The sequence below is a fragment of the Mustela erminea genome, chromosome 1 (genome assembly GCF_009829155.1).
Source record: "Mustela erminea isolate mMusErm1 chromosome 1, mMusErm1.Pri, whole genome shotgun sequence".
NCBI lineage: Eukaryota > Metazoa > Chordata > Mammalia > Carnivora > Mustelidae > Mustela > Mustela erminea.
In genome coordinates, this window is record NC_045614.1 from 92,832,720 (window position 1) to 92,859,987 (window position 27,268).

Below are 27,268 nucleotides of genomic sequence, written 5' to 3' on the forward strand. Positions count from 1 at the left end.
GGGGATGGAGTAGACTTCCGGATGGGTTAGATAGGAGCTAAGCAGTAAAACTGGGCACATAAAAGATACTCAGTGACTGTTTATAGGATGGATGGATGGATGGATGGATGGATAAATGGATAAGGTTATTATGAGGGCTTAGATGTTGAGGGTTTTCTAGAAAGAAATAATAGCCTGATCAGAACTGAAGAGGTAAGAAAGTAGCTGGTGTGCTCACTGAACAGGCTGATTTGTCTGGTGTTGGGAAGAGGGTGTGCTGGCCAGTAAAATCATGCTATATTAGTCTTAGAAGGGCCCTGTCATCAGATGAACTGTATTCTCCCAAAAAAGATACACTGGAGCCCTAACCTCCCCCCATACTGGTAAATGTGACCCTTTTTTGGAAATAAGGTCTTTGCAGATGTAACCCAGTTAAGACAAGATCATACCAGATGAAGGTGGACCTTATAACCAATCACCAGTATTCTTATAAGATGGGGGAGATTTAAACAGAAGCACACAAGGAAGAGATGGCCATGTAATGACTGAGGAGGAGAGTGGAGGGATGAATCTCCAAACCAAGGAAGGGCAAGGATTGCCAGCAGACACCGCGAGCTAGAAAAGGCAGGGAAGGATTCCCCCATACGGATTTCAGAGGGAAACTGGCCCCATCAACATCAACGCCTTGATTTCAGACTTCCAGCCCACAAAACTGGGAGACAATACATTTCTATTGGTTTAAGCCACCCAGTTTATGGTACTGCGCTACGGCAGCTCTAGTAAGCTCCTTCAAGTCCTAAGAGACCAACTCTACCCTTATCACTGGACAGGTGCACAATTGGACTAGAAAGGATGGAATGTAGGACATGACATGAAGGGTCTTGGATATACATCTGGAATTTACCCAGATTCAGGAGAACCTTACTGCATGACAATTAAGCAAAAGGTAAAAAATAAGTAAATAATAAATAAATAAGCACATTAGAATCCTTGCTTGTTGAGTTCACTGGGTAGTAGGGTTTTTTTGCAGGAGCACTGCCTTCAAAGACCTGTGGTCCTAAGGGTTAAGTACTCTTAACGGGAACTGCTCAAATTTCAAAACCCCTGACCAACCCTGAGATTCGAAGAGTCTTTGCAAACCTCCCTCTAGTTCTTCAGGAGTCCTATCATTGTTAGAAAAGTTGATTTGAAGGATGGAGATGCCTATCCTGTGCCCCTCAGCCTCATAGGGCCTTCTAATAGGGCTTGGCCTATGAGCCCTTTGCGGAACAGAGCCGCCTCACTAAAAGAGGCCTGTGGGTCTAGCAAATCTTTCCACGGCAAGGTGTTTATCCTGGAAAGGGAAACCAGGCCGTTCAACCCAGCCCTTCGAGAGCACACAGAAGCAAGAATGATTTTCAAAAGACCCCAGTAGCTCGAAACTAGCACTCTCAAAGGCGAGCATATTACACTTCCTCTGAGAAACCCAAATTTGAAATCTAAAGGCAGCCAAGACACTCTCATCCAGTGCAGTTTACAGGACCAGAGGTAAAAGATAGAGTCAGAGTGGGAGTCTAAGGGAGAGAGAAGAGAGAGCAGAGTGAAGAGGGAAGAGTAGGAGGACTCCTGATCAAAGGCCACTCGCTAACTCGCTCCGAATACAGTCTAGCTGCAGGGGAGCGGGCCAGGAGGATTGTAGAGGTGAAGAATTTATTTTAATCCTCCCACAAAAGCATTCAAGTAAACCCTTTCCCGGGGAGAAAGTGAGAGAATAAGAAAGAGGAAAAGAAGATTCTCTTTGAAAAGATGCACGTAGACCTCCACTAATATTGCTCAGTTAGAGAAGACATGCCATCTGGGTGTTCGAGAAAATGAAAAAGAAAGACGAGTCCAAAGCCGTGGATGCGGCTGGTGAGTTGCAAGCTGTTCTCCTCTCCTCCGTGGCCAGCTCTTGGCTTTGTTGGAGGTGGAGAGTTCTTTTCTGGGTCAGCATTGGCTTCCTTTTCAGAGTGACCTCTCAGGGCTTCATTCCTTTATTCTCTTGTGGTGGAGGAGCTGAGCAATGGGGAGAGGGGAGGCGAGGGGACACGGGGGACCAGAGAGGCCTGACCTTCTAGTCATTGATCATGTGAGAATTCTCCACGAAAATGCAAAGCCTCAGCCTGGTTTTGCCTGGGGCTGGCCCCACAGCCTCCCATCTTGCTGCTCCACGCCTGATGGGTCAAGAGGGTCTGCCTCATTCACGCACATTTTCATACTTCATGTCTATCACAGTTGCATATTTTGGGCACACGGTCCAGGGCTCTGACCTGTGACTTAGCCGGGAGTGGCCATGGGGCCCTGACTTTAGGCTCCAGAATTTTTTGAAACTTCTCCTTTGGGAAGAAATTTGGCCTGTCCCAGGGATCCTAGCAGATGGCAGGAAATCTAGGGAGACTCTACCCCAAATTGCCAAGCAGTGGGAGTTCATGTGCTTTTAAACCAATGTCACCAATAAAATGGTATTAAGTGGCTTTGTAGTTAGATATTTGATCTAGAGCAATTAAAAGGGCAAAGGTTTGGTCAGGAAATGCTGGGGTAGAAGGGGTAAGTGGGGGTAGAAGTAGGGGCGGGGGGAAGCCCCAGTATGCCCCCTAAATTACTTTTTCCTATTAAACAATATGGTTCTATTTTCTTTAAATGATGATTAGTATTCTAAGTAATTCTCAGTATTAAAAATTATTTTAGTAAGTAAATAAAACACTACCATTTAAAATCCATTATTCGGGGCTCCTGGGTGGCTCACTGGATTAAAGCCTCTGCCTTCAGCTCAGGTCATGATCTCAGGGTCCTGGGATCGAGCCCCACATCGCTCTCTGCTCCATGAGGAGCCTGCTTCCTCCTCTCTCTCTGCCTGCCTCTCAGCCTACTTGTGATCTCTGTCTGTCAAGTAAATAAATAAAATCTTTTAAAAATACCTATTTAAAAAATAAAATAAAATCCATTATTCAGGGGTTTTTTGGTTGTTTGTTTGTATTGGCTTTTGATACCCATTATCCTACCAGTAATCATTATCTTCAATACCAACACACTAAAGTCATTCTTTCCTTGTTTTATTTTTCAATGTTTTCATTGAATTTCAAGTCACATAGCATAACTCAGTCCAGTAGCTCTAATGACAATTTCAATGCACAGGACTTCACGGTAGGTAATTCTGAAGGGTGGTCCCCTCAGAATGTCCCCTTATAAAGACAAGGATGAATTTTGAGCCAGAAAACATGGTTTGGGTCCTGGCTCCACCAGTTGTTAACTTGGGGTAAGCCTCTCCAAGACTCCATTCCATTATTTGTCAAATGAGAAGAGTATATTATACTTGGTCTATATCACATTATTGTAAAGATCGAAGGAAAAATATTATGTTGAATGCAACTTAATACATTTCTAAAGTCCTATAAAAATGTAACAAAATAAAAGCTGATGAAATAGAATAAATTATTCTCGATCTCAGTAAAACTCATTTTTTCCAAATTTGGGGCTAGGGTTGTGGGGTGGAGAAGAGGAATCTGTTCCAACAACACATGACAAATATAATTAGCAGTGCATGAACTAGTTCCATTAAACTAGTTAATAACTCAAGTGGTAGGATATTAATCCAAAGTCTAACCAATGTGATATAAAGAACAGAAACTTGGAGAGCAATGGGACTGAAACCCTCTGGCTAGGCTGCTAATACACTGTGTAACCTGTGTGAAGTATTTACTTCAGGAGCCTCAACTTTCTAACCTGTAAAATGGGGATAAAAACCTACCTCTCAGTATGACTGTGACAGTTGGATGATATTAAATACGTTAAGTGCCCAGCAGGGCAGCTGGTGCCCAGTGGATACTTGACAAAGGTCCATGTGCTCTCACCAACTCTGAGCTGCCTCAGAGAAATGGGAGTGGAGAGGAGCACATGGGCGGCTCAGGTCATGATCCCCAGGTCTTGGGATTGAGCCCCACATCAGGCTCCGTACCATGGCTCAAAATTCTGAGGGGATCCTGCTTCTCCCTCTTCCCTTCCCCCTGCTTGTGCTCTCTCTCTTAAATAAGTAAATAAAATATTTTTTTTAAAAAACGGGAGTGGAGAGAGCCTGTTCTGTTACACTGCCTGTTCCCTCGATGCAAACTCATTCAGTCAGTAATTGGTAAATGGGGGGCACGATGTCAGCATCATGTGGGAGCCCTATGGTTTCATATGTTTTTTCCCCAGATATTTACATCTTTTTTTTTTCTTTTTAAGATTTTATTTATTTGAGAGAGAGAGTGTGAGCTAGTGAGCAAGCAGGGGGAGGGGTACAGGGAGAGAGAGAGAAAATCTTCAGCAGACTCTACCCTAGGGCAGAGCCCCGCATGGAGCTTGATCTCAGGACCCTGAGATCTTGACCTAAGCCAAACAGGCATCCCAGACTATTTACGTCTTGAAGCAATCAGGGACAATGTTTCTTACAATGAAAGAGAAAACCTTATTATAAGGAGAACACCTTAAGAAAAAAGTTGAACATTGGCTGAAAGACCTTTCTTTTACACAAATAGGAGTTAGTTTAGGCATTTCCAGAACAGTTGTATTTTCCACCCTGTGACCTGGTGCATCTGGAGGTGTGGAAACTGTGGGAGCATTTTCTTTCGTGTTAAATTTTAATTTGGGAGCAAAGAAGTCCACCCTCCAGATCGGATTCGTAATTTTGATGAAACTGATCTCTATAAACTGTGACTGCCCCTCCCCCACTCCCCCAGACCTGTGTCTCTTAAATGGAAAAACAAAATCCAGGGCTTAGGCTACAGAAGCAAGGACAGACAGGCTGGCGCAAATGCAGGTTGTAATTTACCCATGTTGCCATTTGTTTGTTTGTTTGTTTGTTTTTACAAAAGCAGATAGATTTTTTGGGTTTTTTATTTTTTTTTATTTTATTTTTTCAGTTTTCAAGATTCACTGTTTATGCACCACACCCAGTGCTCCATGCAATAAGTCCCCTCCTTAATACCCACCACCAGGCTCACCCGACACCCCACCCCGATCCCGTCCAAAACCCTGTTTGTTTCTCAGAGTCCACAGTCCCTCATGGATTGTCTCCCCCTCGGATTTCCCCCAACTCACTTCTCCTTTCCATCTCCCAAAGTCCTCCATGTTATTCCTTATGCTCCGCAAGTAAGTCAAACCATATGATAATTGACTTTCTCTGCTTGACTTATTTCACCCAGTATAATCTCTTCCAGTCCTGTCCATGTTGATACAAAAGTTGGGTATTCATCCTTTCTGATGGAGGCATAATACTCCATTATGTATATGGACCACATCTTCTTTATCCATTCGTCCGTTGAAGGGCATCTTGGCTCTTTCCACAGTTTGGCGATTGTGGCCATTGCTGCTATAAACACTGGAGTACATATGGCATTTTTATTAGGAGTGTCCTGTTTTTGTTACATTTTAAATGGTCTTCTCCAGATGTAATTTTTTCTCATAGGCTGTTATTTTATTGTGCCATTTGGCAGAATATGAGGGTTTTTTCAAAATGTCTATATGACATTGTAGCAGAAAAGCCTGGATTAGGAGATTAGAGTCCGTTTAGTCACTTTCAGGAAACATGCACTCCATTTAGGCATAATCAATACTTGAACCATCAGCAGGCCTAGCCATTTGAGGCAGGGAAAATGTTTAGGTCATTAATAAGATCAAAATGAAAACAGTTATGTTCGTATCTGTGCATTAAAGGAAAGAAAAAAATGTGGTGTCACCTCTTGCATATGAGTCTCCAGAATGCCTCTCTGCCTATGTGGCCCATGATCTTCTCTCCAAGTCCCACATTAATAGGAATTTTTCTATATTCTCATCACATTTCAAATGATGTAGCATTACTCAGCCCAGGGTCAGGTCTCAGATTTAGCTGTTGTGTCTGTTCAATCAATCTCCTTCATTCTGGAACAATTCCACTGTCTTTCTTTGTCTTTCGTGACACTGACTTTTTTGTTGTTGTTGTTAAGGAACACAGTCACTTTTTTTTTCATTAATAGAACAATCTTCCTTGGGGCTTTTCTGGTATTCCTCATAATTAGCTTCGGGTTCTACATTCTTGGCTATAATCCTGCATGAGTGATATTGTGTACTTCCTAGGTTATTATACCTCAAGACATGTGAGATCCATGTGCCCTTCATCATTTTGATCACCTGGTCAAAGTTTTGTCCAACTTCTCCACTATATATTTGCACTCTATACATTACATTGTTTTCCTCTGGTAACTGATAAGCAATCCATGGGAAGACAGGCTGTGCAAACATCCTGCTCTTCGTGGAAATTCTGCCCCCCCCTTTTAGCATCCATTGATGATTCTGATCTGAACTAATTTTTATTATTATGGCTGCAGAATGAATATTTTCCAACACCAGCCGCCATGTCACACTTGTCACTGATATTTTGGATGGTAGTTCTATAATCTGATTCAATGTTCCTTCATTCTACTTGGAAAGTCAGCCCAATAACATTCTGAAGATCATATTCTCTTTGATTTTTGCCTGGGAAAGTTTTGGAATGACCTTTGGCTAAAAACATTAAGATTCTCATCTGTTCCCAATTCTTGTTTTAGACTGTTGCTTTGCAGACCTGGTCTTATTCCATCGCTATCCACTCTGCTCACACTTTTGATGTAAACAGTCTAATTTACTTGCAGGGTTGGGGGGCAGAAGAAGGGGGAAACAGACAAGCTCTTCTCTGCCCACAGTTAAGCTGGCTCATTAATTCCTACTTCTCCGCCTTCATACCTGCTCTGCTTCAGACCTGGAATGTCCTGTCCTTCACCTGTCCTAATCCCACCCATCCTTTGCCACAGGAAAAAAACACAGCCCTGAAAGGCCGCAAAAAATGTGAAAGTCTTAAAGGCCTTGGGAAATATTGAAATATTCCTACAGGTTGTAGAACCTCTAGGAGGTTCTTCAACAAGACCAGATGAGAAGGCTTTTCTTAATCATCTTAATCACATGCACAGGCCATAGATCTTGGGTACTTTCCAGGACTTCTCCTGACTTGTGGTTGAGGATTATCTCCTGAACCTTTTAGGCTCCCACAAAATTGTGAGTATGGGTTCAAGGCCTTGAGAGACCATGAATCTAGTGGAAATAGTAACTGGGGTTTTTTTGGGTGGTGGTGGTTCACAGTTTACCAGCCTCCAGATAAAATGGAATCTTAACCCTCTAAAAATGGGGTGTTTTGGACTTGAGCAGGTGCTGCCATGACTCTCATAATTACAGAAAATTCTGGAACTGAGACCCCGCAGTCCTAGGCAGAGCTTCAAGTCTGAGGCAAGATTAGGAAGGCCCCAAGTCCAGTGAATGGAGTTGGTGGTGACAGCCACCAAGAGCCACAGGAAAGGCTCAAGTGAGGGGTCTCTCTTCCCACTGTGAAGAACCCATCTGCCTTTAGGACAGCCATATGGTAAATTTGTTCATGGGCGGGGAGGTGAAGACCAGGGGTCTAGACGCACCAGATTAGGGAAATTAGGTCTGGGAATGTAGAAACAACTCCATTGTTGGTTTTCTAAGGAATGGGGAAATGTAGTATAAATCCTAAAGCATATCAAAAATAGATCAGTCATCAGTGAAAGGACACATGAGATCCTGGCAACATTGGCCAAAGTCTAAATCAAGCTGGAGACCCCAGTGCACCCCAACCAAAGGTTCTGTCGAGCAGACCTACACATGACAGCTGCATCCAAGGCCAAAGGGTGAGAGAGATTGAGAACAACCATGCACACTCAGGCCCAAGGTCCAGCCTCTTCTGTGCTCTCAACGCTGTTCTACCAACCTGCACCTGGCTGCATGTCACTACTCACCCTACTCACAACTGCTCAGTTACCCTCCTAAGCCTCTGTCACACTCTTCATATTCTAGCCAGCTCTGCATTCTTCTCTCCCCTCTACTGGCCTGCCTTCCTCTTTTATCACAGTATCCCCAGGCTTGCATGTACTGCTCAGTTACTGTTTGTGAACTGAATTAAGAAATTAATTAATGAGTGACAGTATATCTCTGGTAATCTGAGATACCAAGTAGGAAAATGGTGTACCCAGGGAGCCATGTGGCTGTACAGGCTGCTGAGCTCTTCACAATGGAAAGAGACCTCTTGGTCTCTGCTCCACCAACCCTGGACTTGAGCCTTTCTCTCTGGCTCTTAGTGGCCATTATCACCAGCCCCCTCATCAGATTTTTGGCTCTCATAACCCCTCTCCTTCCACCCACACCTGGAGAGGACTGATCTCAGAGCAGCCAGAGAAAAAGGAGCTTATAGTCCAACTTGGAAGGTCAGCCCATCTGAAGAGAGAAGTTTCTCGAATGCCTTATTTTTTTTTTAATGTTATGGTTTTATGTATAAAAGCTATGCTTAAAAACATTAAAAAATCAAAGTGTGTTTAAAGCATAAAGGGAAACAGACTTTCCCTTCTCAATTCCTGGAAGTCACTGTCAGCAATAGTTTGGTGTGGGTGTGTATTTCTCTCAAGGGTCCTCAAAATGGTCTCATCTTATATAAACCACCTCTTGCTGTGTTACTTAAGAACATGTCATGAATGTGAACTTTTACTCTCTTAGTACCTTAGTTCATGCCTTTGGAGACTTTTCTCTGCTGTCCTTGTCAATGTCTCAGGTATCCTTTGTATGAAGGAACTTTGGAAACTAACTAGCTGTCTCCGGATGGCCATCCTGGTAGCTTGTATCACTTCAAACAGAGTTTCAGTGAATGTTCTTACATGGATATCTCTGCACACCCATATGGATATCTCTGTACAATAAATTCCAAGGACAGAAATCCCTGGGCTGAAGAATTTGCACATTTTACATATTTTAAACACTTTCAAGCTTAAATAAAAATGCCAAGAATAAGAATGATACACTCATAACTTTTTTTTCCAGATTCTTTACCTATTATTAACACTATTATTAACACTTCACCTCCATTTCTTTATCATTTGTGTGCTTCCCCACTGCCTCCCAAAAAATAGAAGTTGGGTTTTTTTCTAAATTCTTGGAAGAAATGTTGGCTACTTCATGGTTCTGCATCTTCGTATATTTGAGTGCAACCTTCTGCGTTTCCTGAGAATAGGGACATTTTTTTATATAACTACAGTACAGCTATCAACTTCAGTCATTTGATGTGGATCAAAGTATTTATTTTACAGTAAAGAATACTTTACTGTCTGCATTCTAATTTTGTTAACTGACCCCAAAATGTCATTTGTAGCATCTTTTCTTCCTAGTGCAGCTTCCAGTCTCAGATCAGATATTGTATTTTGTGTCATGTTCATTTAGAGTTTTTTAACCTGGGGTATTTTCACAGCCTTCCTTTGTTTTTTATGACATTGGCATTTTTAAATAATACCATCTTTAAAAAAAAATAAAATAAAACCTCCCTTTTTCTATGTTTGTCTGATTAGACCCAGGTTACGCATCCTATATTATTTAACTGGTGGTGTGTCCTTGTTGTTCATCTGCCCCTCGTGGTGATGTTAAGAATTGCATATTTTAAATTTGGGTAGAGAATAGTTTATTTCCCAAAATATTTTGCCGATTTAACTCCCGCCACAGCTGGTGAGAGTTCACCCATGTCCCTGTTCCCTCGCTCACACTGAGTCCCATCAGTCTTCTTATTCCTGACCTGTACAGCCTACCCTCTTGTGAATGCTTTATTTTAAAAAGAAAGCAATTGAATGTTTTTTTCGCATTTCAGTTGGAGATACACTTTAATATTCTTGTATCTCAGCAAATGTTTCCCAAATACCGGAAGTGCAGTACACTCATGTGGTCTTTTGTGTCCCAAAGCTTACCTGGTCTTGGGCAGTCTGGGTTGGAACAGCACAGGTGGGATAGGACACCTGGCTGAGAATCCAGGGATCCATGTTCTGTGAAAGTTAAACAGAAGCCAATCCTTTTTTCCCCCATTTGTCAGAGAAAAGATGCCACTTGCCCTCCACATAAGGGACGCACTCCCCCATTTATACCATTACCGCTCTGAGGAGAAGGCAGTGCAGGATTTGGAATGGGAAGACCCAGGTTCAAGTGCCCTCCCCACCCTTGATCGAGCTAGGATACAGGCTGCGCTTCTCTCCTCCCCAGCTCCCAGTGCTTGTATAAGGAACTTTAGAAAACTGACTCACATGAGCAATGTGCAAGGTACATGGAAAGGAGCGGGCCTCCACGAAGGGTCTTTGGGGCTGGCTCTGCCCTCCCCAGCCACCCCTCGTGCCCACCAGAGGAGGACATGTGGCCCAGAGAATAGGGCTCACGGCTGGAGGCAGGCAGAGCAGCCTTGCCGCACATCTCACACTCTGCCAGCATCAGCTAGCAGCTCCTCATACACCCCTCTGAGATAATTAAGCATTATTATCCCTATTGGCAGGTGGAGACAGTAAGACAGAGTGGTTAAGTGACTTGGTTATAACTGCTGGGATTGTTTGAGAGCAAAGCCATGCCAAGAAGGGAGTGTGGTTCAGAAGGCCAGAAGAACATAAGCTATTTAATGTGACTGATTATTTTCAAATAGCTATTGGAGGGTGGGGACAGGAAGAGAGACTACAAGTGTAGCTAGTGGACATTGGTCAGGCACCAAAAATTACACTGTGAATAAGGAACATACCCAGCATATCTATTAAAATGGTTGCCATGGATAATCTGTCAGATGCTTACATCAGGTGAAGAGGAGGAAAAAATTAAAGGGTGATAGTCAACTCAGTGAGGACGATGGAATAAACCCCACATGGCTTCCCACATGACTGGACAGAGGTCTCTGAGCTGTGCCAGCAGAGGCCACATTGTCATGGGAGGGGCAGGCCCAGTCCAGGAAGCCCAAGTGCCCTCATGCGTAGGGCAGGAGTGCAATGCAAGAAGAGTGTGGTGCCTGAGCTCATGGGGGAGACACAGGGGCAAAGGTGGGACGGCCCTCATAGGTAATTGACAGAGACAGGAGCCACAGAGACGTGGGGACAAGTGGGAAAGCCCAGGGGTCGTCAGTGCAGAGAACTGTAACTTGTTAGGGTGGTCTTGGGGCTGGGAGTAGGCAGCAGTGAAGCAGTGGGGGTGGGAGTGGGGCTCCAAGAAAAAGCACCGTTCTTGCATTTTTCAGAGAAGCCTTGGGTATGTACTGGACATGGCACAGGAAAGGGAAGGTAGAGAGATAGCAGCGTGGTTGCCTAGCCCCTTCCTCAATCCTGCCCCTCTCCTGTTCCCTGATCCTCCCCAACAACCTTGTCAGCCAAAGGTCCCAGAGGCCTGCCGTCCCCACCCCACCTTGGGAGCTGGGCTGTTTTCCTCTCAGTGCCATGGCAGATTCCTTCTTGCTGAGCACTGGCTCCCTCCCTAGTTACCATCAGTCCACCCTCTGGGAAGGCCAAGAGCAGAGAATCCACAGCCCTCTGGGCCACTTAATCCAACCACTCACTCCAGAGGCCGGCTTTTCAGGAGCATTGAGAGCAAGGCCCAGGTTTCTGGGATTGCACCAGGAGAGACCCAGTCAGGCGCCATGTCAGAGCCGATCAGAGCCCGGTCAGAACCGATGACCATTTCCAGATTCTCTGGAGAGTGCCCTCTTCAGGGCAGAAGTGGTATTGTTCCCTGGCTTGGACCAGAGAAGGTACCCATGGTCAAGTGAATGAAGGCAGCCCGTGAATTATTTATCTGGGGCTCTCCACACTTTTTTTTTTTTTTAATTATAAACTCAAGAAGTGCTATATGACAAAAATAATAATAAGAAGAATGTCTACCCACATCTCAGCCATCAGGGACTATTTTGAGGGCGAGTAGTAAAAGACAGCTGTTTGCCCGGCTGCTATAGTACAGAGAGACAGCGTCTGGTTGGTTGAACAGAATTTTTTTTTCCAGCTGGGAAACGTCACCGAGTGGCCTTTCTGTTCTTCACACATGAAACACACACTATCATCCGCATATTTTTAGTTAATTTATGTCCAAATAGGCCTTTCTCTAGCTGCTGGAAAATGATGTTTGGGCTGCAATTACCTTTTGCAGCAGCTCACAGAAGGGTTTCGGCACTCACAAAGCTCAGGGGAGAGGTAGCAAGGACCCCACCGACTGTAAATCTCTCCATTTGTAGTTATTCAAATCACATATTTTATTACTAGTATGAAATACATTGTGTCATTCATTTTGGAGGAGCAACTAATGCTTCAAGAAAAGCTTTGAAAAACATTCTATTTAGAAACAATTTTGTCTGAAGCCAACGCAGTGTGTCTTTTTGGGTTGTCTTTTCTCCCAGCCCTTTTCTCTGTTATTTGTGTCATTTGCATGACAAATAAGACCATCCTCTCCAAAAGCTCACCTGTTCCTGCAGCCTGTTTCCCACCTCAAGTTTTAATTCTCTGTATGTTGCATCATAATCCTTAGCATGGTAATAAATTACAGTGTCACCATCAAGATTGTGGCTTCTGGAAAGAAATAAGCAGCAGGGCCAGATGAACTCTCTCAGAAGATGGAGAGACTGTTTTCATGCAAATTCCTGGCTTCCTGGGGAACCAGGAACAGCCTCTTTATTATATAGACTCAATTGCAATTCTGCAGCCAGAAGCCATTTCCACTGGCTGTTAGAAGCTGGTAACACTCAAGAAAGATAACCTTTTAGGCAGAACCTGCTTTTCCTTCCTGGCTGATACCGGTCTTATCTGGAAAAATCACTTTGCTGATTAGGTTGGGGGAAACGGGTCAGTGTACTTTCCAAGCGCTGTTAAATAGAGACATTCATTCTAATATAACTTCTTAATTTAATGGTTGGACCCCTTGGTCCCGGGCAGTGGCCAGTGACTGGGGAACCAGAGGAAGGCGTAACCCACGGATGCACCCTGAGGACAGGGCCATCAGTGTCTGGACTGTTTGACAGTTCATGGTAGATGTCTTACCCAGGCTGACCAGCTGCACAGGTCAGGATGGTCACTGCTGCACAGTGAGTGTCCAAAGGCCACTCCGGAGGGACACTTTCTGTGCAATGGAAACTTCACTTCAATAAGCCCTGCATTTCCCTTAGGTCACAACTATACTTGATGGAAACTCTGGTGAAACCAGCTTGCTAACTTTTTCTCCCCCATCATTTTGAGATCTTTCAAGGTTTAGTGCAGTGTTGCCAAACACTCACCATATATATAGCCATTCATTCCCTCTCCCGTGGCAGATATCGCTCATCAGCCATGGCCCTCTTCCTTGCTGAGCTCAGATGAAGTCTCAGAATCCTTCTCAACCGAGACACTAACAATGCCCAGAGCCCATAATCAAGAAACCTCACTCAGTCCCTGATTTATGCTGAGCTGGTCTATGACAGTGGTTCTCAAAGTGTGGGAACCACACTGGGAATTTGTTAGAGATGTAAATTCTCAACCCCGCTCCCCTCTCCCCACCCCAGAACTGGTAAATTCGAAAGTCTGGATTAGAGTTCTGTGATGTGTGTTTTAACAAGACTTCCAGATTCTTATGTACACTGAGATTTAAGAACCACTGTTCCAGGCCAGTGGCTGTGACTAATGACTGCACATTAGAGCCACCTGAAGCATGTTAAAATGTTAAAACCTACCAGTGCTTAGGCTTCACCACAACCAGAGATTCTAAATAAATTAGAATACCCACTGGCATTTAAAAAAAAAAAAAGAAAGAAAAGAAATACAAAAAACAAACAAACAAACAAAAAAAGCGAAAAAACCAGCCTTCTCCAGGGTCAGCCAAGTTGGAGAACCACCAGTTTGGGTTTTCTGAGTCTGACAGGAATAAGGGTATCCATGCTGCCTTGAACTCTAGCTCTACAGCTCAGGTGTGGCTCCCTAGGCCTGGAGCAGCCAGCTGGGTCTTCGGACCCTCTGGTAAAGTGCGGGTGGACTCTCCCACGGGAGTGCCATGACTCCCCAGTGAGTAGGAGGAAAGTCATGGTCAAGGCTGCCTTCTGACACTTGTCCTCATTACCACAGTTGGGGAAGTGCCATGGAGCTGCCTCTTGACATCCTCACCACGCAATGCTCACATGGCTGAACAAAGGGAACGTGTACACCAGGCTGGGTCCAATCACCAGCATGGAGGCAATGTCACGGAGGGCCCCGGGGCTTCTCTGCTGGCCTTCAGTCTAAATGGTAGAAGTGCCTCTCACTCCCAAATCCCACTGCCTCCTAAGGGCCGTGGGAGGTGGCAGAGCTACCTGGGAGTTCAGCTACAGTGCTTCTAAGCTAGGGCCTGAGAAACATTTATATACTCAATGTGTTAGTTTCCTGTGACTGCTGTTACAAAGTAGCACAAACTGAGTGCTTTCAACCACCCCAATTTTTTCTCTTGCTGTTCTGGAAGCTAGAAGTCTAAAACCAAGGTGCTGGCTGGATAGCGCTCCCTCCCAAGGCTTTAGGGAACAATTTGTTCCATGCCCTTCTCTTAGTTTCTGGCTGTTGCTGTCAATCCTCGGCCTTCCTTGGCTCACAGGTACATCATTCCAATCTCTGCCTTCATCTTCCTGCATTGTTCCCTCCTATCTGTCTCTGTGTATTCACAGGACCCTCTTCGGATACCAGTCCTTGGTTGCTGGGTCCACCTCTTTATCCAGTATGATCTCATTTTACTTGGTTACATTTTGAAATACCCAGTTTCCAAATAAGGTCACATTCACTGGTACAGGAGGTTAGAACTTGAACATATTCCTTTGGGGAAGGGGGGCTGAGTGGGATGCAATCCAACAAACACAACCCAATAAATCTTGTTTAATGGTAACAATAATACATTGAGTGGTTCACATATATATCATGCTGGATCTTCCCAACAACCCCAATATGTTTTATATGCTGTAAACCTTTTGGAGAGTTGTTTATTGTGGAATTCAGAGATATTGCATGATGCTCTTGGTCATAAACCTATCGCTTCCAGACTTCCAGGGGATTCCTCATGCAGCATGGTCCCAGTATTTGACGGACAAGTCTTTTATCACCACACTCAGTATTCATGAGTGTCTTGATTCCTGCTATATGCCCACTGAGACTTCATCTCACACAAGATGGCAGAGAAAAGCACTGTAGCAATGCCTCTCGCCCATGCAAGTGTTACTTTTATGGGCATCACTGGGATAAGTCGTCAGCAAGGGGAATGGGTGTTATGCTCAGACTTTGGCTTCCAAAGCTCCACAATTGACTGAGTTTTAGAACCAAAGCTATGAGCTGTTATGTTTAATCTCACTGTGACAAAAGAGTAAGCTGGCTGGGGGACACTGGGGCTATCCACTGATCATTGAGAGTGGAGCTGAGTCTCACCACGGACTACCTCCTCTCCGCCAGGGTGCTGGGCAGCGTGGGTCCCACCTCAATGCTTTTGCAAGGCTGGCTGCGGCTGAGGGACTGATGGATCTCTATGCGGAGACCTTCGACCTGGTGGTCCCACGCAGGTGTGGGTTAGCTGCGTATAACCCACTGCCGAATTAATCCCCTGCTGAGTATCTTCTCTTAGTTCATCAAATTACACACATGCACACACACTTTAGAGTTTGCCTTATACCAGGATGAAAGCATGATTATTCTAAAGCAGTGGATTTCAAACTTTTGAAGAATTTCTCAGCGGCACAACCACTCAGTGTAAAGCTTCATGTGGAAGGTCAGGGTCCGTCTGAAGTCTTGTTGGGGAGATTAGGGCCTTGATGGTGGTGAGATGCTCCTCCCTTTTCTTCTCTTCTTCCTCCCCCACATCCCAGCAGTGGCCCTGTGGCAGCTCTGGGGAAACTGGGTCCCTGCAAAATGCAGACTGTCTTCGCGTCCCTGGCAATAGCAGTCATCTGGTGTCTTGGAGAAAGAAACCCTGTGCTGGAGACAGCACACCTTGAAGACCAGTGTCACCCTTTCTTTGCCCATGTGGACACCGTTTCCTTCTCAATGAGCCTCAGCTGTTCCTCAACCCCTGAGAATTCTTCCCTCTTGCTCCTTCCCAAATCACACATTCTCTGTGCTCTCATGCCTGCTTTGGTGAGAGCCAGTGACTCCTAGAGCACTTTGCAATCATATGAGTACCTTGGCCCTGGGCCTTCTGGCCCAGACTTCTCTCCCAGCAGGAGGACTGTCCTCTCTAGCAGACCCCTGCCTGCTGTAACACCATTCCATTAACTTTTCTTCCAGTCTCCCTCCGTGGGGCTGGTCACTACACCTAAATTAATAGTTTTCCTTTCACATAACCAAAGACAAGTTAGATAATCCTCACCATAATTACCTCTGAGCATCAGAAGACAACACAGATGACGTGATGTTTGAAAGGCTGAGAGAAGTTTAAAATTCCCAGGAAGGAAAGCAGCCATCCCTGTGCTGCACCTCGCCGCCTGCCCGCTTTCCCTTCCTCTTGTTTGCCTTGGAGGTCAGCATGGACCTGCTCTCTCAGCTAAGTGAGAGAGCTGGTATGACAAGCTGTCACCTGTCTGTCCAGGGCAGCTCTTCTGGAAGGCTCTGCTCCCTACTGGGATTGGTGGGGGGCGGTGGCCGTGACAGGCCAAACTCAGTGTTCAGTGAGGCCCGGCAGCGCAAGGTGGCGGGAGGGCCGAGGCGCTTTGCCAGCAGGCCCAGCGGGCCCCGCTCCGCCACTTAACATGCGAGAGGGAGCAACTCAACAGCTGTCACCAGCAGCCCCTGGGGTCCGCTCCAGACTTGGCAGAGAGGACACCTTCAGACTCCCAAACCACCTCTTTGAAATTCAGAAGAGCCACTTCACGCCCCTCCCCCTCTCTGACACACACAGACACACAGAAGATAAGCCCGAACTCTTACCCACAGACCTACACAGCCAAGCTTTCTCTCCATCGCCCACTCTGCTCTCACACATACTGATAAGTACTCAGTCACAGAGCCCTGTTCTCTCTCTCTCTCTCTCTTGTGCGCACGCACACAGTCACATTCTCTCTCTCTCTCTCACACACACACAGTCACATTAATTAAACTCCTGCTCTCTCCTGCCTCACTTAACCCAGGTATTCTGAGAGAACAGAAACCCCTCCCCTGGGCCCAAGCCTTCTCCGGGTGCGGAGACCACTCCCTTGGCGGACCCTGGCCTCCAGGCATTTGATGACTCCTGGTTCACTGGCTGAATTTTCGCCCCTCTCTTCCCAGACGTGGGTGCCTGGTAGATAAAGCCGGTGAACCCACTGCTATTCTGGGGGACAGCGAGAACAAAGCAGCTGAGTGCAGCAGAGGCCCAGGCCTTCCCTCCAGGCATTTGTCACGCTGGCATTTGAGCAGAGGCTATCTCCCACCGCAAAGGCCTGCTGTCGTCCTCAGGGGAAATCAGGGCTGGCTCCTTTGCAGGAAGCTGGATGTGTACCTGGGGAGGTCCTGGCCGGGTAGGGGTCCCTACTCCTCCCAGACCCGGTCAGGAAACCAGATATAAATACACTTTGCCTCTTGCTCCTTTTTCTGTTGCTCGCCCTCAGATTAACCACTTACACATTTTAGAGGTATTTGTGCCAAAGTCCAACATGCATATTTGGTGACTGGAACAGAACCAGAGCGGTCAGTATAAATATAGCCTCTTTCGGGTGGAGGCTTGAGTCCGCTGTGGAGGGGAGGGAGGGAGTCTGTGTATTGTGCAGGCAGAGTCCAGGCAGGGGGAAAGGCTGGGGAGGGAAAGCCTGCCCCTTGGCAGGAAGACATGAGAATGAGGATCGTATTTGTTCTAGAGAGGGATGAGCTGCGGAGGGCAGTGCTGGCGAGTGCCCCCACTTCACCTCGAGGAGCCGAGGGCATCCCCTGCTCTCTGCCCCTGCCCCTCCCTCCCCCTAGGGGCGGCCAAGCTCCAGCCTGTCCAGCTTCCCCTTGCAGCTGGTTATCATCCCCGTTCTCATCCTGGCACCTGCACACACTCCTCCCTGCGTGGGCTTCCCTCCTCCCCCGTCTTTGGTGAACTTCTGCTGCTTGTCCCCTGGGACTGAAGATAGAGTGGAGTAACAGTTCTCATGCATGGGGCATGCCAGGCCCTGTCCCAAGCACTGTGTGGATGGGAACTCACATAATCCCCCCAGCAATCAGATGACATAGGTGAGACTGTTCCCCCCATTTTGCTGATGAGAAGGAGTTGCACACAGAGGTTAGGTAACTTGCCCAAGGTCACATAGGTTGAATGGGGCTGTACTGGTTTCCAGACCCATGCAAAGGCTCCAGGTGCTCTTAAACCCTCAGGACACTGGTCCTCTGGCTTTGTGGCCACCTTCGCTACCCACTGTCTATTACGTTAGGGCATCTACTCTGGCCCTCAGACACCCTGTCTCTGCCTCGGCCTCACCCTCCCCACTTTCTGTCTTGCGAACGACACATTTTCTGTGTCTGTTTTCTTGTCTTCCTTCCCCACTCCCTGTGCAGCCTGAGGGCAGGGACCATGCCTGGCTCATGTCTGGAACACCAGCTCCTCAAAAAGGACCTGGCACGAAGTAGGGCTCACTGCCTAACGTTGACGGAGAAAATGGAGGATAGCCATCCTCTAGGTACTCAAAACAGGCCAAGGTCTGGCAGACAAGCTAAGGGCCAAGCAGAGAGCCAAGCTGGAAACATCCAGTGTGGGTTCGGAGGGCAAGAAGGAGAAGCAGACATAGGAGTGAAACGTCTATCTCCAGCCTCCAAATATCAACCTCCACCAAAAGGCAGGGAAGGTAGCCAGCACCTACAGAGACCGGGCACTGGGTCGCTCAACCCAGTGCAGCCCAGGGCTGTCCTCAAGCTGCAGGGTGAGGAACCCCCCACCACCAACCCTGACAGGTGGAACACAAATAAAATGGGGTAGGGGGCAGCAGGGTGTGACCTTGTCGTAGAAGGCCCCCAGGAAAGACTGCCTGCCATGTTCTTCCTTTTTGTGTTTGTTTTGCTTCCCCCTGACTCAACATTAGGATCAGCGTGCAGGGGATTGGGGACCAACAAAACCCCAGCACAGCAACCACCTCACAGGTGTGCCCAGATACGGTGTCAGACTAGCACGGGCCACACAAATCCCCCACCACTACCGCTGTACGTGGCTGCAGAATGAAAGCTAGCCATACGGGGTGGGCTCTTCTGGCTACCGTAATTCACAAGGTGTAAGAGGCCCAAGGGGAGTGGAAAGGACATACAGGCCCAGTTCATTTTCTCCTGCCCTCAACTAGAAACCTGACAGTTGGGCTGACCAACTTCTCTGTCTTCCAGGGAGGGAAGATCCCCGTGAGATGGACAGCTCCAGAGGCCATCGCCTACCGCAAGTTCACGTCCGCCAGCGATGTCTGGAGCTATGGCATTGTCATGTGGGAGGTCATGTCATTTGGAGAGAGACCCTACTGGGATATGTCCAACCAAGATGTGAGTATCGACGGTAACCGATTGCCACGAATCCCCAGCCAAGGGTTCTCATTGGCAGTGGCAAGCCAGCCCTCCTATCTGGTGTCAGCTCAGGGCCTTACAATCTGAACCTGAGGTGTCCGGGCAGGGGTACAAGGAACCCCTTGACACCAGTGTTTGGGCTAATCCAAGAGTCCGGCATGGAGATGTGGTAACGCCAATAGCCCCACAGGCACCCGTAAAGGTGCCTGGGCCAACCCAGAAGCCCCAGGAGCTGGTTCTGAATGACTGTGGACCATGATCTAGGACAGGCCCAATGAAGCAGGAGTCCTGGCCTTTCTTCAAAGCGCCCAGGCTGTGTGCTGTCCTGCCATGGGTGACAGAGGGGGAGCGGAGCTGTCTGCTCTAACAGATGTGATGCCTTGAGCAGGTTGCAGTTTCTCTGTCATTCACACCTCTCTGCTTTAAAGACAGGAATTCTTAAGGACCCTTCTTTGCTGAAAATCTACTCTTTGCGGGGGGAGGGCTCTGTCACCTCTCAGTGAAGGAGGAGCTGTTGGGGGTTCCCAAAGCTGGTCACATTCAGATGGCCCACAGAAGCAGAGGTATCTGAGCAGAGGGGATCAGCACCCCTCCAGGTTTCCCTCCAAGGACAGAGGTGGGCAAGGAAGGGGAAGAGTCATCTGGAATGCTTTAAGCAGAGGTGTTCCAGATGGGACCCTTTGCTTCATAACCACTGCAAGGTGAGGAAGACTTATGAGGATGATTTGCTTTGCTAAAGCCTCAATTTAAAGTCATATCTGGATTTCCACACTGCGTTTGGTCCTGGGCTGTTCCTCCAGACCATTCCGCTTCTGTATTTTCAATACCTCCCCTTCCTCTGGAGCAGATTGCTAAACCTGCGTTCCTCCATTCCGCTTACTCCGCCCATCCCCTTGGGAGCGGTTATTGCATTTCCCAACCTAGCAGCTGGAGGGGCAGGGCCATCCCCAGCACACTATCCACACCTCCCTGCTTCGGTGGCTCTGAGGTATGGCTGACTTGAGAAATCTGGCCTCGGCAAGCCCTCTGTCCCACCTGAGGTATAGAGCCACAGCAGGTGCTGAGAGGATCAAGAGAGGTGGCTGTGTAGGAGCTCGGGAAAGCTTTCCCAGGGGGAGTATGGGGACGGGACAGGCTCCTCCCAGCCTCCAGGGGTGCTGCGGCATCACGGTAAACGGGTTGCAGGGTTAACTAGGTCTCAGGACCGTGTGAGGCCTCTGGGTCCCCTCTCATCTCTGATTATCCATGCCTCACCTCTGCCCCTGGAACATGTCAAAACAGAAAGTGTCAGAATTGATGCCGAGGCTGCGTTCACGAAATCAGTGGCCTCCCGGTCCCATCCAGACCGTCAGAGTAATAGATGGGATCCAGAAACATGGAGGCCCTTCCCTGAGACTTTAATCCTATTAAGAACAATTCAGCACACAAAGAATGGATTCTGAAACCTTCTGCCAGGCGAGATTTGACATTCAAGATATTCTCAGCAGATGAATTCACCTAGGCTGAAAACAAATGGAATTTCCGATAGCAGACTTCCAGAATTCCCAGATCAGTCATTCAGCAAACACTCATCACTGCTGGGCATGGTGCTTGCCGCTTCTGTCCCTGGGTGTCCACAGTCCGGGGGCACGTACACTGGGTGGTGGGAACACTTAGAAGGAGGAGGTACGGAGGGCTTTCCAGATATTTGACTCTCGAGCTGCGTCTCAAAGGGAAGAGGAACATATGCAAAGTAGCAGTTTATTCCAGTTTTGTGGTATTTCTCCCAGACAAGTCCCCTCAACATGGCCCTGAGGGCAGGTCTTCTCTGGATGGAAGGAGGTGCCTTTCGCCCCCTCGGAAAAGGCCTGGCCTGAGAGACAGCCAGGAGGGGCCGCGGCTGCCCCGGGCTGCAGCCCCACTCGTCAGAAACCAGGAGGTGGTGGCAGTAGAGGATTCTACAGATGACAATTGAAAGGCTTTAAGAAAGGGAATTGCAGAGGCAAGTCGGAGTGCTGGTAATTGGGCTTCCGGAGCCCAGGAAGGTCTTTGAACATGTACAGAGAGTTTGTCAGCCAGAGAGAGAACTTGGAAGTTCTGCTGCTTGGATCTGATTGACAGAGATAATGAGAGTGGCAGTGTCTGTGGAGAGGAGCTGCGGTTTTACTGAAACATCAGAGCTCGACTTAACCCCCTCTGCCCTGGTTCCTCCACGACACTGAGCTTCTCCACTTCGGTCTCCCCTGTGGAAGGTGGAGCAGGTGCCGCCGGACTCGCTAATGAGAAAGACCCGTCTGGGCGCCACTGGTAGCCCACAGAGGATGGGAGGACCCGGGGAGGGGCCCCGCTCCTCTCCCAAGAAGCTCCAGTCACTTTCTCTGAGGCACTGGGGTCACACCAACAGCCCCTGTCCCCTCCCAGCCCCTGCCTTCTCCAGGTCCAGGGGAACAAAGGCGACCCCTCCCCCCTCCCTGCCCCAGCCTCCTAGGGCCCAGGGTGCTGGCTCGTGCTGGCCTTCAGGCCCAAAGGTTGCTGAAGACCATTCCAAGGGAGCCAGCCACCTATTCTGCCCGAGTGACAGTTGCCTCATGTGGTTCTCTTACTCCCACACCCTCGCTCTCCCTTCTCTCTGGAGATGCCATCTGATCTCGTTCTAATCTCCAGTGTTTTCAACAGCCATTTATCTCAACCTGCTACAGACCAAGGAAAGGGACCCAGGACTCACTCTGATGAATTCCAAGTCTGCTCAGATGACCACTCTATGCCCCCAAGCTTGGTCTGTATCTTTTCACACAGTTCAAACATGGTAGCTGGTGTTTACAGCCCTTGGCTGGCCAGATGGAAGGGGCTTCTCCCTGTCTCCTCCCTGTTTTCCACATCTGTTAGCAAGGCAGGCATGACCAAGAATGGTCCCCAAACCCCACTAGAGGACCACAGTTCTTTTTTTCAAATGATGATGTTTTAATTTGATTTTAAGTTATATACTCAGAAAATTTGGAAAATACCCAGATCCTTAAAAAGAGTCAAATTCTCCAAAGTCACAGCATTTCAATGAAAGACTTAAGCAGCAGATAAATCAATTAATGACCAAAATAATTTTTTCTTTGGGGTGAAGGGTAAAGGCTTTTTTTTTTTTTTCAATGTACAAGAGGGACCCATGGCTTCCAGAATATCAATTCAAGTAGTAACAACAAAATGATCTAACAGAAATAGCAAATGGCATGAAGTTCCATTTTGTAAACACAAGTGTGACTATCCTCTATCCTGGAAGGTGAGAAATAAGGATCTGGTATTCATTAGCTCCCCCACCATGTGCTTGGTGCTTCTCAAACACTACCTTCTAGGCCTTCAAGTGACCAGAAGTGCAACAGTAACCCCCTTTGCCAAGACAGCTACTGTGTTACACGTGGTAGGAATGACAGCCCCCATCTGATGAAATGATGCCTTCTGCTGTTCACGTGTATGGTACTGGACATCACCTCGTCATGTCATCTAATCTTTTTACTAACCTCATCTGTGAAATTTCCAGAAGTCAAGTGACTCTCCCAAGGTTCTCAAGCAAATAAGAAGTGAAACTTGGATTCGAACCCAGGCCACCAATGTCTTTGTCCTTAGCTATGATGCTATACTGTCCCCAGCACTGTGTGTGGGTCTGCCTCCTGGCTGACCTGTGGGGAGGAGGGATCAGTGGTTCTGATGTCCTCTTGAAAAGGAAGACGGTCTACCAAGCGAACAGAGGAAACACAAAAGCAAATGGCAGGACAGTCTTCAACATGTCCAATGAGGGGACGTGCAGAGGAGACATGGGAAGCATAGCTCGGTTGCATTTGATCCAGAGATTACAGAGAGATGATCCACTGTGTGCACGGGTCCCCCAGGCTCATTCGTGGCACTCTGCCCAGGAAAGCTTGGGTCAGTGGGTCATACCATAGAGCTGGGCCTCCTGCTGAAGGGCCCTGACTCTGGTGCTCCCTCCGGTTACGGGCAGATGGGAGAGAAGCTTGCCAGTGGGAATACATACTATTTGGGGCTCTAGCATCAAACAATTTGAGCAGAGATGCCAGTAGTTTAGAGGAACGTGAGCTGCCCTACACTGGAAGACTTTGGGGGCCCCTAGCCTGATGAGGATTTGAGAATAGACACTAGACCCTCCCGCTAGCCCTACATAGCTTGTCCTTAGGGAACCCAAGAAGAGCCGTTCAATGGATAATCCCACTTGTCTCCACAGTGACTAGGGACTTTGTGACAGGGCCCCTCAGTCTGGCTGCCTAGAAGGAACTGGAAAAAGGTGCCAATTTATGAGCCAGGCTGATGGAAAGGCTCCCCGGCCACCCTTCCTCATGGATGACTTGGTTGAGCTCCATACCCCTGCTTGCTGCCATGAAGACATCAACTCCTGGACTGTTCTCCAGGCTGATTACAGTGGCAGCCCAAGAGAGGCCTAGGGAACGAGGGCTTCAGGATACTCCAGACTTAAAATCAGACCCTCCTGCAATGTCTTCTCAGTCCTACCGTTTCCTAACTGTGGCTCCCCAGGCAGGTTATTTTGCACTGTGTGCCTCTGTTTCCTCCTGGAGAAGTGGGGCTGTAATGCCCTCCTAAAAGGAGAGAAGGTGATTTGATTGGCAGGAGTTTGGCTAAAAATCTGTCAGCGGCATAACATAAAGTGAATGTTCCCAGTCCCCAGTTTGTGGATAGTGCTAATATTGGTATGGTTTGTATGCTTGTTGGTTTTCCCACCACCTAGAAGAGAAGGAATAATACACCTTGATTATCTCTAATGACTTCAGGTCATATTATTTCATGCCCCACTTTATGTCCTATATACTGGGCATAGAATTTGTAAAAATATAAACTGATTGAAAATGCTTAATTTCTGACAGATCTACAAGGTTAAAAAAAAAAAAAAGAATAATCAGTTGAAATGAATGTGACATTTTTTAAAGTAGAGGCAAAAACACCTGAAAATCCCTGAACTCCAAATTATTTCCTTTGTTGTTTAAGGTGCTTGAGCTGTTTATTTTAATATAAAATCAATGTATAATTATTATAGAAAATAAAAACACAAACAAGCAAAAAGAGAAACATAAAGAGCACTCCTGGGTCTACCTGCCCAGAGGCAACCGTCATTAACACCATGGTATGTATCTTTCCAAGGTCTTTTGTATGCATGGGTGTAATTACTGTTTCTTGTTTTGTTTTGATTTTTGTTTTTTTTTTTCCAAAAGCAAGATTATACTAAACCTGCAGTTATGCCGCCTGCTCTTTTACCTAATATTACAATGTGAGTACATTTCCATTTCAATAGGTACATTTTTGCAACATCACTCCAAGGCGCTCATTGTATTCCAGGCCTTCCATTGTGGTAGGAGGGAACCATAATAAATTCACATGTTTAGCACTGGGTCGTTTACAATTATCTTCATGATGATGAAAAAAAAAAAAAATAGAAGAGGCATAATTGATTTAAATGAATTGGAAATTAGGAAGTAAGGTGTTAAAAAAATAAAAAACTCTTACAACATATGAAAAGTAGGAAGAAGTACTTAAAGATCTGGAAATCTGAACAAAATTGTCCCCCAGAGACTGCACAAATTACCTAAACCTGATCGGGAAGGTTCATTTTAGCTCACTCGCCATGTTATTTTGACCGCTGTCACTGTACTTAACCAGTTTACGTAGCCAAATTATCTTCAACCCAATGCATGGTGCTGCATCGTGGAGAAGAAGGCAAACAGAGCACGGGAAGCTTCGAGAAGGGCCCTGACACAGAGTAGGCTCTCTATCAAATGCTGATCCCTTCCCTCCCTTAGCAGTGTGAGGACCAGGCCACTGCAGGCTTCGCAGGGTATCCTTTAGAACTAACAGACTCACTAGGTTTCCCGAGTGCCATTGCTCCATCACTGCCCCATGCCACCAGCTGCCAACAAGGCAGAATGGTGCCTGATGTCCCGGTACAGAGAGGAGAAGTTCAAGCCATTCACCAGCTCATCCTTCAGGAAGCATTGACAGAGATTCAGTATGTCAGGCCTTGCTGCACATGCTGAGGACACGAAGGAACAGTGAGACATGGTCCCTACTTCCCAGGAGCCCACAGTCTAGGGCAAAAGGCCAAGTACATATACAGCCCATTATGGTGAGAGGTACCTGAGCATGGAAGGAGAGCCCCTGATTCAGGGAAGCTCCATCCTTAAGGGCTAATTTATGAATTTATGACTGCTGGTGTCTCTTCACCCCATCATACCTGTCCCCATGTGCGTCACTGCAGGTCATCAATGCCATTGAGCAGGACTACCGGCTGCCTCCACCCATGGACTGTCCGGCTGCTCTGCACCAGCTCATGCTGGACTGTTGGCAGAAGGACCGCAACAGCCGGCCCCGCTTCGCGGAGATTGTCAACACCCTGGACAAGATGATCCGGAACCCGGCAAGTCTCAAGACTGTGGCAACCATCACCGCCGTGTGAGTTTCACAGAATGGCGTGGTTCCTGGGTGTGGGTGGTCGCACTGCTGGGGGCAGGCCCAATAGCAAGGCTGCTAGCCTTTAGATATGTTAACAGTAAGGGTGAGGTGCCTAAGTTTATCCACCAATGGAAGAAACTCCAAGACATCTTTCCTTTTTTTTTTTCCTCACCTCTCTAAAGTATTTCCCACTCCCAGCATGGGCTATGGGCAGATATCAAGATACCCATCTGGGTTTCCACCTTCTGCTGGCTCTGTAATAATTGAGGAGTGGTAACAAGGCCCCACTTCTGGGAGATCCTATTTCCAGAAGGCACCCTTTCTGTTAACCACACCAGGTAGAGCTGCAGACTTGGAACCTTGGCCTACTTATTGGCAAGTAAAAGCTCTGATTGCTGTGGGGCATAGACAAAGCCTTTGGATTGTTAGGAGAGAATGCACAGAATGACTTGGGGCTCCTTTCAGCAACAGTCAGCTCTACGTTACTCTCTAACACTGCAGTGTTAGCTGGCTGATTAGTTGATCTTTTCAACCATAGTTTACTGGGCACTTACATGCTAAGCTCTGTGCCCATTGCCAGCAGTATCGAATGAACAAGATAGACCTGATTCCTGCCCTATTGGAGCTTAGAATCATTTAGGAGTGCCAAACCCAGAGGATCACCCAAAGGAATGCAGACTTGAGGCCTTGATAGCCACTATGACAGGGAGGTGCATGGTGTTGGATAGCATAGACACATACCTTACCTGGTATCAGGGACACATCCCTGATGAGCGTTCTTCCAGTTGAGTGCTGAAGGGAAGGAATGCATGAACCAAATGAAAGGAAGATTTGAGGAGAGGAACAGGTGTTCCCAGCCAAGGAACAGCATATGCAGAGCCTCAAGGATGGGAAGGACAGGGTCAGTGTGTTCAGAGTCCAGTCTATGAGGGGACTGGGTCAGGGCTAAGGCTGGCGAGGTGGGCAAGGGCCAGACACTCAGAGTCTGTAGGCCCTGTGAAGGCTTCTGGGCTGGATTTTCAGAGCAGCGAGCACCCATGGAAAGGTTTGACATGGCTCGGGATCAGGGTGAGGATTATGCACATGATGCACCTGCATTTTTCAAAGAACGCCCACCTACAGTGTAGACCTTATGTCAAGAAGAAGGAACATGTGTGAAGAAGATGGGCAGGAGAATATTGCAGCAATAATGATGGAGAAGATAGGGTCCTAAGTCGGAGTAATGGTGCAGAAAGAGATGGATGTGTTCAAGAGATTTTGGAGGTCACATCTTTAATTCTTGGTGAAGGACTGGGCATGGGTGTTGGGGGTTGACGGATATGTCAAGGTGGAACCCGGCTTTGTGGGTTGATTTGTGGGGTGTTTGCTTTGAGAATGTGCCAGAGAAGGTCAGTAGAGGGCTGTTCTGTTCCATTGATTTCAATTAGCTGAGGACAGAACCAGGAAAAAAAAAAAAAATGTTACCTATAGATTTGGGAAGGTTATAGTAAACTTCATATATTTTTAAAAGAACCATATTCTTGGATGGTGAAGCTCCT

At 47.2% G+C, this 27,268-nt stretch overlaps 1 protein-coding gene across 1 annotated transcript in view; it reads left to right on the forward strand.

The window, feature by feature from the left end:
* Nucleotides 1-27,268, forward strand: part of EPHB1 (EPH receptor B1) — a 425,495-nt gene that overhangs the window by 393,024 nt on the left and 5,203 nt on the right. The window contains exons 13-14 of the mRNA XM_032333747.1: nt 19,119-19,268; nt 25,537-25,730. Coding sequence (XP_032189638.1) covers nt 19,119-19,268; nt 25,537-25,730 — 344 coding nt within the window. The remainder of the gene's footprint in view (nt 1-19,118; nt 19,269-25,536; nt 25,731-27,268) is intronic.